This window comes from Haliotis rubra, unplaced genomic scaffold, assembly GCF_003918875.1.
Source record: "Haliotis rubra isolate DU_JTF1 unplaced genomic scaffold, ASM391887v1 Scf179, whole genome shotgun sequence".
In the NCBI taxonomy this organism is placed as follows: Eukaryota; Metazoa; Mollusca; class Gastropoda; order Lepetellida; family Haliotidae; genus Haliotis; species Haliotis rubra.
Window position 1 is genome coordinate 107,501 of NW_025765769.1, and position 18,445 is coordinate 125,945.

An 18,445-nucleotide genomic window follows, 5' to 3' on the forward strand; every position below is an offset into this window, starting at 1 on the left:
ACTTAACAATTTGAAATCTCGTTAATTAAATTTGGGCCAGTGGTTGAGAGAGCACGATTGTACGCAGCGTTTATCAATATTTGTAATCACTTCATGAACATCACAAATGGGCTTTACATGTACCCTTGAAGAAGCGAACCCGTGCATTTGGCACGCAAATGTCTTACCTACCAGCCTACCCTACCGTGAAGCCGTGAGACAATCAGATGCAAAGGTATAGCACAATGACTATGGAAGAACGCATTGTCAGATGTCCTGAGAAAATCTACGTTCGAGGCCCTGCATGAATGTGAATGAATGACCATGGGTTAAATATGATAAGAAGCATTTCGAAATGTTTAAATTCAGCCTTACACACCTGGTCTGACCTCTTCATTTAGTGGCGTTGTAAACTCAACACATGTGTCGAAAACAGTTTCATTATATCCTGAACACATCGATTAACTCCTAAAACGATTTTTACATCTTAAACATTATCGATCTAGCGGGCCAAATGATCAATATCAAAGGATCAAAGGAAACTGCCACAAACATACTGATATTATCAGAATAATAAGCCATGTTCCATTAAACACGACGATATCTGGACAGCTGAAAACTGTATGCAATATTGACGTAAATCTGCGGCAAATGAGCGGCATGCTGTTTTAGTGTTTAAGATATGCACGCTATGGCATATTTTGTGCACGCTACCGCCATTTTATATTTAATGGGGAAATCTTAATGTGCATTAATAAACTGATATGTTGTTCAACCTGTTTCTGCTCAGAACAAGGCTCATTCGTAGAAATTGCGATTTTCCGAGACAAACCGAATCATTACTGACCAACTCGTGTTATTCCGTTACAAGTCAAATCCGTTTTAGATTGCAAGAAACCGAAAGGGGCGGGTGGTGACGAATGGAAGACATTATCTGTGCACCCATTCGTCACCACTCGTCCCTTTCCGTAACCTCCAAGAAGACGGAATTCGGGCTTGTGCCGGAATAACACGAGTTGGTCACGAATGTTGTGCACCATCATTGTGGCTTCAGTAAACGACGGGGTTTTCCGATTGTAATCATCAAAGCTATCGACTCACTCGGAAAGTAGTTCCGGCAGCACTGTGTTAAGCTCCGCCCATTGTTGTGGAAACTGGAATTTATACGCTGCCTGGTCCAGCACAATTTCCACTTCACCCTGAAACAACAAAGAAAAACACACTTGTCAGTTATTAAAACTAAAAACACAGTACACATCCCACCTTTATTGTTACGACTCCCGAACTCCCGTGTATATTCTAGGACTATATGACGTTGATATTTACGGTACACCAGCAACACCTGCTGATATTTTGGTACGCTGTGTACTGGTATTTGTCTACCATGAAATGAGTATGTTCGCTTATAGCAATATTCCAGCATTATCACGTCGGGGAACACCAGAAATGGGCTACACAAGTTGTACCCACGTGGAGAATCGAACCCTACTCTTCCGTGTTTTAACCATCAGGTCACCCCACCGCGATGTAATGAAGACGCGGAAGTGAGTGAGTTGTGTCTGCAGTATATGTCACGGTGTATCGGCGTGACGTGAGAGGAAAGACGACAGTGATGCTAGTCTCAGACATTTTAAACTTTGGTAAAACCAACCAACACATATATGGGTTGACAAAACCAGAAACATACTAGTAACCATGGTGAACCTCGATTGGAACGATCATAGGTTCCTGGTGAGCCCAAGGGAGGCAACTCGCACAACTGAGCTACCCGAGCAGCCTCGGATGGGACCCAACACAACAAAAGTACTAGAATCTTTACTTCACTGAGAAGGTATAACCCCAAATATAAACTATGTTACATTTGACCCCTTTCTAATTGGCATTGTGTATTCATAAGTAGTAATTAGATTTTTACCTCTACCCTTCAAGACCTGTTTAGTGAAACCGGTTACCGCCCAAAAGAGTAAAATGTGTTAGGTTTTACCCAGAAGTGATCCAGTAAACAGAAATCACACACTGAACCCAAGAGTAATCGAACCCGGACTTACGACATGACGAACGAACGCTTTATCCACTTACCTATCCTACCAACCCCTTTACTATGAAACAATATACGAAGAAATCAACAACTTTTAGATATCTTACCGTAGTATGAAGTACATATTATTGGCAGCCTGGCCCTGTTTCGTCAGTCTGCAGCCATAATGAACTGTCTCCTTCTTCAAGCTGATGATGAGATGTCGCTTCTGTTTGGTGGACCACGTGTTAAACAGCGGGTTCTTCTCCACAAAGGCTGTCTTCTCGTTGTACTCTCGTTCCATCACATCCCTGACTGACCTGTTGTACAGGGCCTTGTCTACAACCAACAGGTCCGTCTCCTCGTCCACCACCACGCTCGCCGTACGGATGCAGTCCTCTTTGATCAGGGCCACCTCGCCAAATGCTTGACCCTCGCCTGCAAAAGGTGATGAGTGTGATTTTAGGCCGCTTTTGGCAATATTCCAGCCCTTACAGAATGTGTTCACGGTGAACTAATTTTAATGTTTTATGTCATCATTAGTGAATAATCAGTATCTAAATGACCCATCCCCGCCCACCCCAGTACACTACCCGGGTATCTAATCCTACCTCACGCCCACCCCAGTACACCACCCGTGTATCTGACCCTACCTCGCACCCACCCCAGTACACTACCCAGGTGTCTGACCCTACCTCGTGCCCACCCCAGTACACTACCCGGGTATCTAATCCTACCTCGTGCCCACCCCAGTACACTACCCAGGTGTCTGACCCTACCTCGCACCCACCCCAGTACACTATCCAGGTGTCTGACCCTACCTCGTGCCCACCGCAGTAGACTTCCCAGGTATCTGACCCTACCTCGCACCCACCCCAGTACACTACCCGGGTGTCTGACCCTACCTCGCACCCACCCCAGTACACTATCCAGGTGTCTGACCCTACCTCGCACCCACCCCAGTACACTATCCAGGTGTCTGACCCTACCTCGCACCCACCCCAGTACACTACCCGGGTGTCTGACCCTACCTCGCACCCACCCCAGTACACTATCCAGGTGTCTGACCCTACCTCGCACCCACCCCAGTACACTACCCGGGTGTCTGACCCTACCTCGCACCCACCCCAGTACACTATCCAGGTGTCTGACCCTACCTCGCACCCACCGCAGTACACTACCAAGGTATCTGCCCCTACCTCGCACCCACCCCAGTACACTACCCGGGTATCTGACCCTAACTCGCACCCACCTCAGTACACTACCCAGGTGTCTGACCCTACCTCGTGCCCACCGCAGTACACTACCAAGGTATATGACCCTACCTCGCATCCACCCCAGTACACTATCGGGTATCTGACCTACCTCGCACCCACCCCAGTACACTACCCGGGTATCTGACCCTACCTCGCATCCACCCCAGTACACCACCCGTACGTGTATTTGACCCTACCTCGTGCCCACCCGAGTACACTACCCGGGTGTCTTACCCTACCTCGCACCCACCCTAGTACACTACCCGGGTGTCTTACCCTACCTCGCACCCACCCCAGTACACTAACCGGGTGTCTTACCCTACCTCGCACCCACCCAAGTACACTACCCGGGTGTCTTACCCTCCCTCGCATCCACCCCAGTACACTACCTGGGTGTCTTACCCTATCTCGCACCCACCCTAGTACACTACCCGGGTGTCTTATCCTACCTCGCACCCACCCCAGTACACTACCCGGGTGTCTTACCCTACCTCGCACCCACCCCAGTACACTACCCGGGTGTCTTTACCCTACCTCGCATCCACCTGAGTACTCTACCCAGGTGTCTGACCCTAACTGCACCCACCCAGTACACTATCCAGGTGTCTGACCCTACCTCGCACCCACCCCAGTACACTACCCAGGTGTCTGACCCTACCTCGCACCCACCCCAGTACACTACCCGGGTGTCTGACCCTACCTCGCACCCACCCCAGTACACTATCCGGGTGTCTGACCCTACCTCGCACCCACCCCAGTACACTACCCGGGTATCTGACCCTACCTCGCATCCACCCCAGTACACCACCCGTACGTGTATTTGACCCTACCTCGTGCCCACCCCAGTACACCACCCAGGTGTCTGACCCTACCTCGCACCAACCCCAGTACACTACCCGGGTATCTGACCCTACCTCGCACCCACCCTAGTACACTACCCAGGTGTCTGACCCTACCTCGCACCCACCCCAGTACACTACCCGGGTGTCTGACCCTACCTCGCACCCACCCCAGTACACTACCCAGGTGTCTGACCCTACCTCGTGCCCACCGCAGTACACTACCCAGGTATATGACCCTACCTTGCATCCACCCCAGTACACTATCGGGTATCTGACCTACCTCGCACCCACCCCAGTACACTACCCGGGTATCTGACCCTACCTCGCATCTACCCCAGTACACCACCCGTACGTGTATTTGACCCTACCTCGCACCCCACCCGAGTACACTACCCGGGTGTCTCACCTACCTCGCACCCACCCCAGTACACTCACTGCCGGGTGTCTTACCCTACCTCGCACCCACCCCAGTACACTACCCGGGTGTCTTACCCTACCTTGCACCCACCCAAGTACACTACCTGGGTGTCTTACCCTCCCTCGCATCCACCCCAGTACACTACCTGGGTGTCTTACCCTATCTCGCACCCAACCCTAGTACACTACCCGGGTGTCTTACCCTACCTCGCACCCACCCCAGTACACTACCCGGGTGTCTTACCCTACCTCGCACCCACCCCAGTACACTACCCGGGTGTCTTACCCTACCTCGCATCCACCCCAGTACACTACCTGGGTGTCTTACCCTACCTCGCACCCACCCCAGTACACTACCTGGGTGTCTTACCCTACCTCGCACCCACCCTAGTACACTACCCAGGTGTCTTACCCTACCTCGCACCCACCCCAGTACACTACCCGGGTGTCTTACCCTCCTCGCACCCACCCCAGTACACTATCTGACCCTACCTGATGTCCAGACGTGCTGTCCGAGGAGGGACCTGTCCAGTTTCTTTTTGCTGCACGCGCTCTGCACCTGGTCGACGACGTCGTTCTCATTCTCTTTGTCGTGGATGACGTAGATGGACACCTTTCCCCGCAGCACGATGTACAGCCTGCAATATGTCGGTGAGTGAGTGAGTGAGATCGGTTTAACGCTGCTGTGTCTTTACTCAAGTCACTAAACGAGGGAGGAATGTGACACAGGTCGGAGACTATGGTAACATACATGGGCGGATCCAGATTTTGAAGGGGGGGGGGGGTCCGAACCCTGAACCCCCATTGGCTCCGCCAACGAAAAAGAAATAATGGTCTTAGGTCATTTTCAAAACAACGTGCATTCGCCAATGACATAATGGTCAGGGCGAAACGTGGATTCTGATCAGCGCATCCTGGCACGGGGAAGGGATGCAACGCTACTTTATGAATTCAGACGCCTTAATATATACTATCCAAACAAAGAAACGCATAGGCGTTTTGTATTTTTAAAAATCTATTAATTACCTATTGTGTTCAAACAATCGTCAAAATATGTAACAAAAGTGTTGATAACATGATTTTACACAATTGCACAAGTGAAAAATCGACTTTACCTGAAAATATTGATTTTGATGAGATTTCTTACAAGGATTAAAAAGGCATCGCCACAACGCAACAGAAATCACCTTCCAGTTGAAATTGTGCAGCAAAGAGCATGCACTGTCTGGCTATAAAAATACAGATTACTTTCGGAAATTGGCATTCGTTTTGAAGGAGTTTCAAGGTCAAATCACTACGCCACGTCTTGACGCTGCGACACGGAAAATCGCCATTGAAAGAATGCACGCTGGATATTACCAATCTTCTGTTGCCAGGCGTCTGAATGTTAGTCTGAGCACGATATCACGGCTTGTAGCTCCTTACAACCAAACAGGTATAACAAATGACCGTCCCCGTACAGGCAGACCTCGAGTCACCACTGCCGCCCAAGATCGGTACATCCGGGTACTACATTTGCGTGATCGTACTGCCACGGGTGAGAGCACAGCAGCCAGGGTGCCTGGACTTCGGAGGATATCCGGTCAAACTGTACGGAACAGGTTGAGAGAGATTGGTCTGAGAGCCAGGAGACCCGACGTCGGGACCGTGCTACGTCGTCACCATCGCGCTCAACGTCTCCGTTATCTAAAAGTATCCACTTGGTTGTATAGACATTACCTTCTTCTAAACTGATGTAAAAATTCATGTACTAAAGTCTATTTGTGGACGAGTTATACATGTTTGAAAATACAACATTTTCTCAACAGATTTCTGACCTATGCGTTTCTTTTGGGGGGATAGTATATATGACTGAAATACTGCCAATGTGACTTTAAATTTTAACTCACTCACTCGTGAACTCACTTAACCACTCACTCACCAATCATTAATTCACCCAACCACCCACTGACTCAACCACTCCAACCACTGACTCACCCACTCACCGACTCACTCAACCCTCTCAAGGGGCGGTGGGGTAGCCTAATGGTTAAGCGTCCGCTTGTCACGCTGAAGACCCAGGTTCGATTCCCCACTTGGATACAACATGTGAAGCCCATTTGCTGGAATATTGCTAAAAGCGGCGTCAAACCATACTTATTCACTCACTAATTTATTCAATGATGCCTTTACAGTTTAGACATGTAAGAGTTTCAGCTAGAACTACTTCCACACATTCAACACGAGCGAATACAAACACAATTAATAATCCAAGACGTTGTGAATTACTTTGGCACCAACGTGCGACCTCTGCACAAAATACAATCATGTGACATAACACATACCTGTCACACCTGTTCGACACAATGTCACGTAATGACAGTGACATATCGACACACGTGTATACACACCTTCAGCGTTATACACCTGATCACATACACCCCTCCTATAGACTACCCTCACTGACCCAAGCTTGAACCCATACAACCTGGCAAGCACTATACAGTTTCTACAGCAAATGTTTTGAAACGGGGCCCTATTATTAAACCATTATACCAATGTTTTTCTGCTAATATTAGCCTACAACAGCCAACGCGTACTATTACCTTTGTTTAGTCGTTAAACGTTTTGTTGTGGAGGTGAAAAGTGCCAGGTATTGCCATAGCTGAGTCCAAACCAATTAATTTTTATGTCATTCGTGGCAAATACTTCAATAAATTGGCAGCTTTGACGAATGTGTTCAGTCATGTTTGAAAGTATATCCGCGTTAAAGAACTGAATGGGGGCAGAATCCAGCATACACTAATACAATAAATACAACACAGAGCATTGTCGTCGTTGAATTTGTAGCATACAAATATACAAATTAACCGTTATATGGGCATTCTTTTCAATTCAAGTGGCAGAATCGGTTAATAAATTATGTAACATGAGTTGAAATGGGGACTTTTGTTTGTTTGTTTGTTTGTTTGTTTGTTTTACGTTATTTAGCAACACGGTAGCCGTAACACGTCGGCTTGTGAAGAATCGTTCTTGTACAAGACAAACCAGTGGTTGATAGCAAGAGCAGCGTTTAACACCGTCGGGTTATGGTGACCTTCAGCAAATCGAGACACACCTGGAACTGTCCATCCCTGCCTTTTGTTTGTTAATGGTCAGCACCCGTGAATATCCGGGTTAGAATTGGTCCTCAGCCACCCATGCTTGTCGTAAGAGGCGACTAACGGGATCGGGAGGTCAGGGGCCCGTTTCACAAAGCGATCGTAGCGCTAAGGTGATCGTAACTCCCATACTTTAACATAGACTTATGACAGTCGTAGCGCTACGATCGCTTTGTGAAACGGGCCCCACGCTCGCTGACATGGTTCACATGTCATCGTATCCCAATTGCGTAGATTGATGCTCATGCTGTTAATCACTGGGTTGTCTGGTCCAGATCCGATTATTTACAGACTGACACATACAGCTGGATTATTGCTGAGTGCGGCGTAAAACAACCAAAAAACAAACGTCTTAAGGCCAACATAGTGACCTTCGTTTCTAAGATTTTCCACAAGAAGGAAACACAGCATCGCAGGGTTTGTTTGTTTGCATGTACTCAGTAATCAGTAATATTTCAGTTACATGAGGGTGGCCTGTACATAACTGAGTCTGGACCAATCAATCCTGGGATGAAATGGGACATTTCTCATCGATCGGAGTCAGTGGTTTATGTCAATAATGTACAAGTCCCTAAACTATTGCTAAGGGTAAACATCACCTCAAAAGAAAAATACGTCACTAACAATAGTGGCAATTATTAATACCATTTAAGGTAAGTATACTCACTTGTCGCCTTGGTCACCCTGTTGGATGATGACGTCATCTGCACAATTCTTCTCAAAACTGCTATGCTTAATGACATCTTTAACAATTTCTGAAAGAAAAAATAAACAATATAATGACATGTGACGTCACTAGCAACATACCGAACGGGGAGAGAACGGTGGCTCAGTGGATTGAGGTTGCCTAATTCGCTGCAGAGAGTTACGTCCCCTGAACATGTCAGAAACTACGGTCGAGGATTAGCACTGATATTTGACGGTTCTTGCTGGTTTCACCAAATTGTTAAACGCACTGAGCATGCACCCCGTGGGGTGTAGTAAGTGCTTGACTGGAATCAAGTGAGTTCGGCCACAAAACAAGTCACCAAACAGCTTCGTATTCTAGGATTTTGAACGACTGGTATGTCCAAACACAACTTTAAGGGCGGTGGGGTAGTGTAATGGTTTAAGCGTCCGCTCGTCACGCTGAAGACCCGGGTTCGATTCCCCACATGGGCACAATGTGTGAAGCCCATTTCTGGTGTCCCCCGCCGTGATATAGCTGGAATATTGCTAAAAGTTACTCCCAAGCACAACTTTCAAAAGCACACAATGGAGCAGCCGGGTAATTGTATGTTCCCATGTTACGATTGTTTTACCTGAGGCATAAGTATTGTGATCATCATTATTATTATTATTATTATTATTATTATTATTATTATAATAAGCTGTGATTATCACAACCCCCACCCTGTTGCCCGCGTCATAGTGATATATTAATGTCAAGGACAGAATGAGCATTTCCACATAGTTCTGTTATTAGTTTCCCGAATAATTAATGTCGGTTTACTGATGTTAATCCCGTAAGCACATTAACCAACACAATGACTCAACATTGATGTCCCGCTGTCTACCATAACAAGACAATTGTGGTTCCTCGCCTTCAAGCGGTGAACCTGCGCTTAAAGCTTAGACTTGTTCCGGCTTCACAAAGAACGACAAAAGAGACATGCTTATAATCCTCTTTATTATCTCGTGAATATACCGCTGACAATAACATTATCCCCATAGACGCATTCATCTCATCTCAAGGACACCAGTCTGGAAACAAACATGGCAACAAAATACGCCCACAGCGTAGAAGCGGTTTCCATTGTTAAGTGGCAGCTATGTATATGCAAGCCTTTCATATAGTACCTGATACATAGAAACGGGTTTGGGTTGGACTATATCTTCACAGACTGGAGTGTATGGATGTCCACTGGTCAACGATAAGAGTTGAAGAGTTCAGGGTTCTATTGATAAGAAGTGACCAGTTGATATGACAGGCAGACAATGGATATATGATACGTTTACCTGTGAATCTGTCTCCTAGTTAATGATCACACTGCGTCGGTTGTGATTATGTTGTCATGGTTATGTCAGAAAAAGAGAAAATAAACAGTCAGCTATTTCTGTTTAATGGCGTGAAAAAGAGAAACAAATATTAAATAATAAGGCCACTTATAGCGCTGAACCGCCGCATGCAAACGATGGACAATGTGACCCGAATAACCCAAGCTGCCTGTGAGGCGCTAGAAGGTTAATGGTCATATGACAAATCCCACCGGGTACCCATTCCCTGTTTGGTGAACAGAGACAATTTTGAACAAACTCACTTACCTAAGGTGAGACCACGTGTTATTCGATGATTATGTATTTGATACGAATACTGCCTGTGGTACCCGTATCAAACACATAACCATCGAATAACATGTGGTCTCACCTTAGGCATGTGGGTTTGCTCAAAATACGGCTACTACAGACAATATGGACCAGTGAAGATAGGTCAGGTCAAGCATCGGTGGTTGCAGAGATTGGTTGGATGGATGACTGTGTCTTGGGCCTCAGTCCTACCTGTGTGATGCCTCCTTCAGCAGGCCCGTGAAGATTCGGGTTAGAACTGGTTTTCAGTAACTCATGCTTGTGGTAAGAGGCGACTAACAGGATCGGGTGGTCAGGCTCGCTGAGTTAGTTGACACATGTCATCGTATCCCAATCACTTAGATCGATGATCATGCTATTGGTCAATGGACTGTCTGGTCCAGACTCGATTATTTACAGACCGCCGCCATATATAGCTGGAATATTGCTGAGTGCGGCGTAAAACAACGACCAACTAACCAACCTTTGCTGGCCGACTAAGTATCAAGAAAGCGAATTAGCTGACTTGACCTTAGTGATATACCACGCTGTATCATCCAACTGTAGTCTGATGTCGCTGTCCCCGCTGTCTACGTCCACGTCTTGTTATTTGTTGGTGTTAGTCACTGGATAGTTTGGTCCAGACTCGATTATTTACAGACCGCCGCCATATAGCTGGAATATTGCTGAGTGCGGCGTTAAACAACAAACCTTTAACCAACACAGGCAGTTTTACATGCATCCTATGAATGAGCATCGCATAACAGAGATTCTCATTTATATACATAATACAAATATACAGTAGTGATTGTAATTTAGGGGCACAGTTTCGAGTGTTTTCGCGCATTTGTCAGACACTTTACCAGAACAGTTATCGGTAAGACGCGTGTTTGCAGGAACGAAGGGTGTTTCCATTATTTTTTCAATTAATATTCCTTCTATTTATAAATTTGTATATTTAAATTGCAGTAAACTGAAAATATCTTCCATACACCCGACATCCATATTCCCTGGCCCAGGCTCGGTTACCGTAGCTCCTCGAAAGTAGACACCGTGAGTCCAGTGTACGACACTCTCTAAATGACTCTACCCAATTTCCATGAATAGACACGAATTTCATGAAATTATTACATCAACTTATGACATGTAATGATTACTCCCTTCACTTCATAAAACCGTTTCCTGAAATGTACCCTTAGCATGATGAGAGGAAGGTGGGGTAGCCTAGTGGTTAAAGCGTTCGCTCGTCACGCCGAAGACCCGGGTTCGACTCCCCACATGGATACAATGTGTGAATCCCATTTCTGGCGTCCCCCGCCGTAATATTGCTAAAAGCGGCGTAAAACTAAACTCACTCACTCGAATGGCCAGAATTTGGGATTCGGTAAGACAATTAGTTTCCACTATGTCACCATTTTAATACGGAAACAGACAGCGTGTCAGCGGCTTGCGGGGCATTGATAGTTAGTGAGTAGGAACCTATATATAATGCCGCTTTTCTAACCAACCGGAAAATGGTTAACTTCGACTGAAATAGCAATACCAACAAATTTAATTTGTCTAACGGTTTCTGTGTTCAGTACGGCACGTTAGATATACGTATAAAGAGAAATACACACTGAAAGTCAATATCTAATAAAAATATCAACATTCTCTTCATATCCGTTTCCACGGATACAATGATTATTTGCTATGGTTACCAACATATGTCGTTAAATGTAAAAGGTTTGCCATCCCTGCTTGTTAAATTTCGGTCAATTTGTATTGAGTGAGTGAGTGAGTTTGGCTTTACGCCGCTTTTAGCAATATTCCAGCAATATCACGGCGGAGGACACCAGAAATGGGCTTCACACATTGTACCCATGTAAGGATTCGAACCCGGGTCTTCGGCGTGACGAGCGGACGCTTTAACCACTAGGCAACCCCACCGCCCCCAATTTGTATTGATTTCAGTCCTCGAGGTAATAACCATGGGCCTCTAATATAGTTAAAGTATCGAATGTGAAGTGGCTTGGCGTTACTTTTTGACCATCAGGTTGGATTCTCGAGGTAAGGTCATGCCACGTATCATTGTCAAGCCATTAACTCCTCCAGGTTTAACCTGCTGGATGGGCGACTGGTTAGTTCCGCCATTTGCACATGGCAAGACAGGGAGTGGGGTCAATTTCAAATCCTATAAGCTTCTAACGACTGTGTTGCAGCGACCACGAATGTTGTCAAGTGGGAGTAGGGCCTGTCTGTTGTGACATAACGTAACAGACGCGGTGCAGACAATGGCGGTAGTTTCAGATAACGAGTTTAAAGACCATTTCAGCAATTCAAAGACAGAGGATTACAAAACAAATCCCTGCCTGGCGCTCGGCATTAATGGGTACAACAAGGACTGGTCGGCTCGGAGTCAGTATACTGTGTCTGAGTGGGGTATTCATGCTTCACTGCGGCATGGTATCTCAGTGGGCTAGCACTATAAAACCAGCTTAAGTCTGGGCTAGTACAAGCAGCCGCACATACACATACACACGCATGCACGTCGTCATATGAGCGAAATATTCTCAAGCACGACGTTAAACCCAATTTCACCTCACCTCAAAACACAAATATTAGATAAGAAAAAAATACAGGCGTTTTTCGAATATTCTGACAAACCCCTGCTTCTCTTAAGACCCAAAAATAAACCCTCATCCAAACATGTTTAACAAAATGTTTCACCTGGAAACCTAAATCTGTTAATCGCTGGGAATTAGCCCCAGCGACTTATAAAAGTAGTAATAGACTACTTAAAGAATCCAAGGGCCAGTTTAGGTTAGTGCTTGCTATCGTCGGCTATTGCTCATAACTTCACCTCTTGGTTTGGACAGCCCAAACCTATGATTCATCAGCCATTCCCAGGACAACCTCCACATAGGTGATATTCCGAGACAAGTCGGAATGTCTTCTTGGAGGTTACGGAAAGGGGCGAGTGGTGACGAATGATATGTGAGATCGAGTCCGTCATTGGCTACACCACGGTGATGACCTAAGGTCATATTATGACGGACAACTCTCATGATTAGAATATACATGTATTAATAAGTTAATGCTTTGGTCGAACTCACTTATGTCTGTGTCTAACTGCATGGTTTTAGAGTGTTAATAAATGTTCTTCTCTGTATCTAGTATCATCATTGTCATCGTATTATGATCCAAAGGTATGACGAAAATGTCTTGTTGAGAGTCGATCTGGTGCAAGTAGTAAGAAGTAGGCTGGATGACGTCACAAATTACCTGTTTCAGTGATTGGGAAAGGCAGGGGCCATGGCCATTTTGCACATCAGAATAAAAAATGACCCATTAAAATTTTGAAGTTTACTATTGATACAAGGGCAGTGGCCCATTCTAAATTCAGAAAATGGCTAATAATCCTAAAAATGGCCCATTGTCAAAGTTCTCTATCCCAATCCCTGTTTTTCGTTCTGTATGTGCTATGTGCTCTTTGACCTTGTTGAAATATTGACAAATAATTGAATGGATATCTTTAAATTGTTTGATTGTTTTCCTTGGGGAGGGGATTTTGTCCGGTTACCGTTCTGTATTAATGCGCCATTCCGATCTTGAGAATATAGAAAATATAGGTCCGTTCGATTAAATTACTGATTAATGTTCTCATGCCACTCAAACACTAACAATGTTTTTACAACATGTTATAACGTAACTCACTTTTCAAACAAGTCTTTGTAAGGTACGTGTTTGTGTCCGACACAGGTGTTGTAATCTCTATATCTACGTCGCCTAAAGAAATCTGATTTTAGCTAACGTGGTATTCTATTGTTGTGTAAGTCTAAAGGGCGGTGGGGTAGCCTAGTGGTTAAAGCGTTGGCTCGTCACGCCGAAGACCCGGGTTCGAATCCCAACATGGGTACAATGTGTAAAGCCCATTTCTGGTGTCCCCCGCCGTGATGTTGCTGGAATATTGCTAAAAGCAGCGTAAAACCAAACTCAGTCAGTCAGTAAGTCTAAAACATAACAACATAATGTGTCATATCAACATAGTCCAGTTCTCATTTAGAAAACAAGTCAGATAACTTTCGCAACAATTTCTAAAAGCATTTCTCATTTCTTAAATAACGCGCATCGGTCCATATAATACCTAAAGTCTTATCGTACACATCAAAGCTCACACACGACTTGAATTAAAAAACGCAAAACATTGTACAGCGAATTGCTATGTATGATATCACTGCGCCGACCTCGTATCAGACCAATCTAGGAACACGGGCTGGTTAAAGCGTTTTGTGGGATATTGTCTCTTCAAACACAAAAAGTCCATCAGTGGGTCCGCAACACTTTATTCGTCAGCTAAGTAAGTAATTACATGATAGTGCAGCAACGGCCAGGCAGCATCACAGAGGCGATCGTCAGCCCACCTCCTAGCCGCTGTCCGAGGGTCAAGTCCCTTACATTCAGAATTCTTTGTCTATCTACTATGCTGACTGTCAGACTGCCCTGTATCGTCTTTACGATACATGTATGGTCAACCTGCAGTATCCAGCATGCACCTCATCCACAATGTTAAACTTCCGTGGCCAGCCGGCCATACTCTAAGGTTCATTAGGGTTAATTACACGCAGGCAGCTGATCTGCACATGGCTGTGCTGATGGTCATAAGCTGCTGATATTTCATGTATATTGTCAGCACTGTGATTTAGATTTAGATAACACAACTTTAACTTAACTCAGAGAATATACAAACATGTCTATATTTCCCGATAAAACCCATACCCCATCAAAGTGCCTACGACAAATCTAGGAACACGGCCAGCCGTTGACTCGTTTCCGCCTTGTGACTATCGCGTGGCAGTGTCAATCCTAAACATTTAATATGGGTTTAAATTGATTCCATTTAATTTTGTCTGACAAAGTGGATACTGTTTAGTACAGTAAACGTTTTCTTCAAAACAAGCTGTGCGTTGGGATTTGGCGTTGTACGGCTTTCAGAGAATTTATGCAATACCTTTGCCCTTACTGGACGAACCGGGTTTAGAATTGATCTTCAGCAGCCTATGCTTGTCGTAAGAGGCGACTAACAGGATCAGGTGGACAGGCTCGCTGAGTTAGTTGACACATGTCATCGTATCCCAATTGCGCAGATCGATGATCATGCTGTTCAGACTCGATTATTTACAGACCGCCGCCATATAGCTGGAATATTGCTGAGTGCGGCGTTAAACAACAACCAACTAACCAACCTTTGCTGGCCGACTAAGTATCAAGAAAGCGAATTAGCTGACTTGACCTTAGTGATATATCACGCTGTATCATCGAACTGTAGTCTGATGTCGCTGCCCCCGCTGTCGACGTCCACGTCTTGTTATTTGTTAGATTGTTGTTTAACGCCGCACAAAGCAAATTGTTTGTTTCTTTGTTTGGCCGTTTTGTTTAACATCGTATTCAGCAATATTCAACCTATATGACAGCGGTCTGTAAATAATCGAGTCTGGACCATACAATCCGGTGACTGATATGATCATGCATCAAACGCAGCTGGGATACGATGACAATCAAGTCAGCAAAGGGCTTCACACCCGAACTCGGGTCTGCGGCGTGACGAGTCTAGATTTAACCTCTAGACTACCCCACCGCCACAGCCTCTTACGACGCGTATGGGGTGCTGAAGAACAGTAGCTTCACCACTACACTGGTCGAGTCTGCAGTAAAATGTTTCTTCACTGACTGGAAGCGAGCGAGTGAGTTTAGTTTTACGCCGCACTCAGCAATAGTCCAGCTATGACTGGACTGACTGACTGAGTATGGTTTTACGCCGTTTTTAGCAATATTCCAGCAATATCGGCGGAGGACACCAGAAATGGGCTTCACAAATTGTACCCATGTGGGAAATCGAACCCGGGCCTTCGGCGTGACGAGCGAACGCTTTAACCACTAGGCTACCCCACCGCCCAGCTATGACTGGAAGCGAGTAAGTTGATAAATATTCCAGTTGTATCTGGCCACGGAGGCGTGAATGGAAGCCTGGAGGGAGGTGACCTGTAAGCAAAATGTCTGGTTTTGAATGATGATTGCTAACTTGGGACTCGAACCGTTTTTGTAGGAGTATACACATTATCATTATTCGAGTAACTGTTCACAAACAAATCCCAGAGCAAGTCTGTTGATATTTACCGCCCAGATACATTTTAAAACTAGATCATTGATACGCAACATATTTCAGTTGGTGTCTGAAAGACGGGTGTCCCATTGGCCTGTGTGGCTACACTTCGCTGTGTAAAGTTGCGTCCCTTAGTAGTGGCAGGAATCTGTGATCAAGGATTGAATGCCAGGCTCGTACTGATTCTCTTTCTATGTTTCTCAGCACTATATTCACGGGTTTCTTCAAACATCTAAGTCACTTCGGACACTACTCCAACAAACTGACAAGCGATTGAAATACTGGGGGAAGCAGCGTTAAACTCAACTCACTCACTTACACGTTGGGTGCCTTAATCATTTACAGTGTGTCTTTCTATACCGTGTACGGTACAGCCTGCTGTCATCACTTAAAGGCCTGCATCACTCTATCCATATCTATCTGACTTGCCGGGATGCAACCGTAACACTGTACAAAGCGGCGTAAAACCCATGTCACTCACTCACATACACTAAGCGCCAAAAGAAACGTTACCCTCCTACCATTATGAATTGCTTTAAAACTATCAAAGATAGTATGTATTAGTTTAAAAGAAAGCTTAACAACACAGCTTTATGCAAATCACGAAAAGAAATTCTCAAATGCATTCATATTTAGGTGAAATGCATCTTTTTTCAGAAGAATTAAATTGTCCTATTTTCGTCCATGCCGAAATAAACCAATAACAGTGATTTAGATTGGTTGAAAGATAAACTATTTAAAGTCACCATTTTCCAAATATTAAAACAAGAACAAACTGTTGTAGAGTGTAAAATTGTTAAATATTAATTCCTATGATTTCAGCCTTTTAAAACATTTTCTGCTAATTTGCATTAGTGAAAACAAGTAAAACGTGTCTTTGATATTGTGAAAAAATGTTTAGGAACATCTAAAATTATCTTTGATAACATTTTTGCTTGCAAAGTAACATTTTTCCATTTTCTGTTTACACATAGCAATATCAATCGCCAAAACGCAACAATATTCAAGCAGTATTTGCATCCATTTCACATGCAGAATGTTTCTATAGGGTATAAAGAGAGACTAGAATGCATGATATGATACACAAGTACGAGAAATATAACACGATTAACAGCTGAAGAGAGAGAAAGAATCATTGTAATGGTGCAGATGGGGTCGACATACAATGCTGTTGCCAACGCCCTCGGATGCCACCGTATCACGGTTATAAGACTTATTCAGGGCTTCAGACAGACTGATGGGGTCACCGTAGACAGACCAAGAAATGGACGTCCACGCATCACAACGCCAGCTTTAGATAGGTACCTCCGTCATTAAGGAAGGAGGGTAACGTTTCTTTAGGCGTTTAGTGTACTTCTAAACTGACACTTAGGGCCTGTTCGATTATTGCGAAACTGGTTTTGGTTTTTGAAACTGATTTCTCCTGTTATTAACGAGTGTCTGGTTTCGGATACATGGTTTCAAAGTGAAACTAGTTTCTAGTTTTATAAACGAGTCGATGGTTTCACCATCCGGTTTCAAAATGGATACCAGAAAAATGTCTCAGCTACTGTATATGTGGAACGAATTGGATGACAGCATATGTTTTTCATTTTATCAGTGAATTAACAAATAATACAGAGATGAGATGCTTTTGGAGGTAAATATTTGCGTATATGTAATTATACTGTTACAAGTAATTATATACATACAGTTACATAAAATAGGCATGTTCAGTAGACTGGGGTTTTAAATAATATTTTCCTAGTTCTCAGTTGATTTTTATCATTATTTCGGTTCCAAAAACTGCTGCTCTATTTTGCCACCAAGATCAGCTGAACTTGGCGCTTTCGTGCCCGCCATGTTTGTTGTGAGAGAACGCGAAACTGAAACTGCGAAACCTGCCTCGGAGATGGTTTCGAAGTTTCAGAACCTAGTTTTAGGTTTCGACATGATCGAGTGCATGGTTTTCTCGAAACCAAAACCGGTTTAGGATAATCGAATAGGCCCTTAGTCTCTTAATATAATGTATTTTTAAGGGAAACAAATAATTCTTTTTAAAGTGTAAAGGAGCCCCAGTGAGATGAGAGATTCAGATGCTGAAGAAATCTAGACTTGCTTCATTCAGGGCTTCAGCATTGTAGAAAGGGTTGATAGAAGGGAAATAGTGCGGTTCGGGGACTGTGAGACACACTCACGTACTTATAGTGTGATTATTAACACAGGTCTATTCATATTTGCATTACAGCGATCGAGATATCATGACGCCACATTCAGGTCACAAGGTACAAACAAGCATAAACCTACAGGCATTCGTCAGCAGGTTCAACTGCAAGTGGGTATATATT

General features: G+C 44.7%; 1 protein-coding gene across 1 annotated transcript in view; it reads right to left on the minus strand.

Moving 5' to 3' along the window:
- Positions 1-18,445, minus strand: part of LOC124273258 — a 37,919-nt gene that overhangs the window by 13,418 nt on the left and 6,056 nt on the right. Inside the window, exons 2-6 of the mRNA XM_046708472.1 lie at positions 8,319-8,406; positions 5,004-5,149; positions 2,125-2,434; positions 1,740-1,743; positions 1,081-1,178 (exon numbers count right to left, since the gene is read on the minus strand). Coding sequence (XP_046564428.1) covers positions 1,081-1,178; positions 1,740-1,743; positions 2,125-2,434; positions 5,004-5,149; positions 8,319-8,406 — 646 coding nt within the window. The remainder of the gene's footprint in view (positions 1-1,080; positions 1,179-1,739; positions 1,744-2,124; positions 2,435-5,003; positions 5,150-8,318; positions 8,407-18,445) is intronic.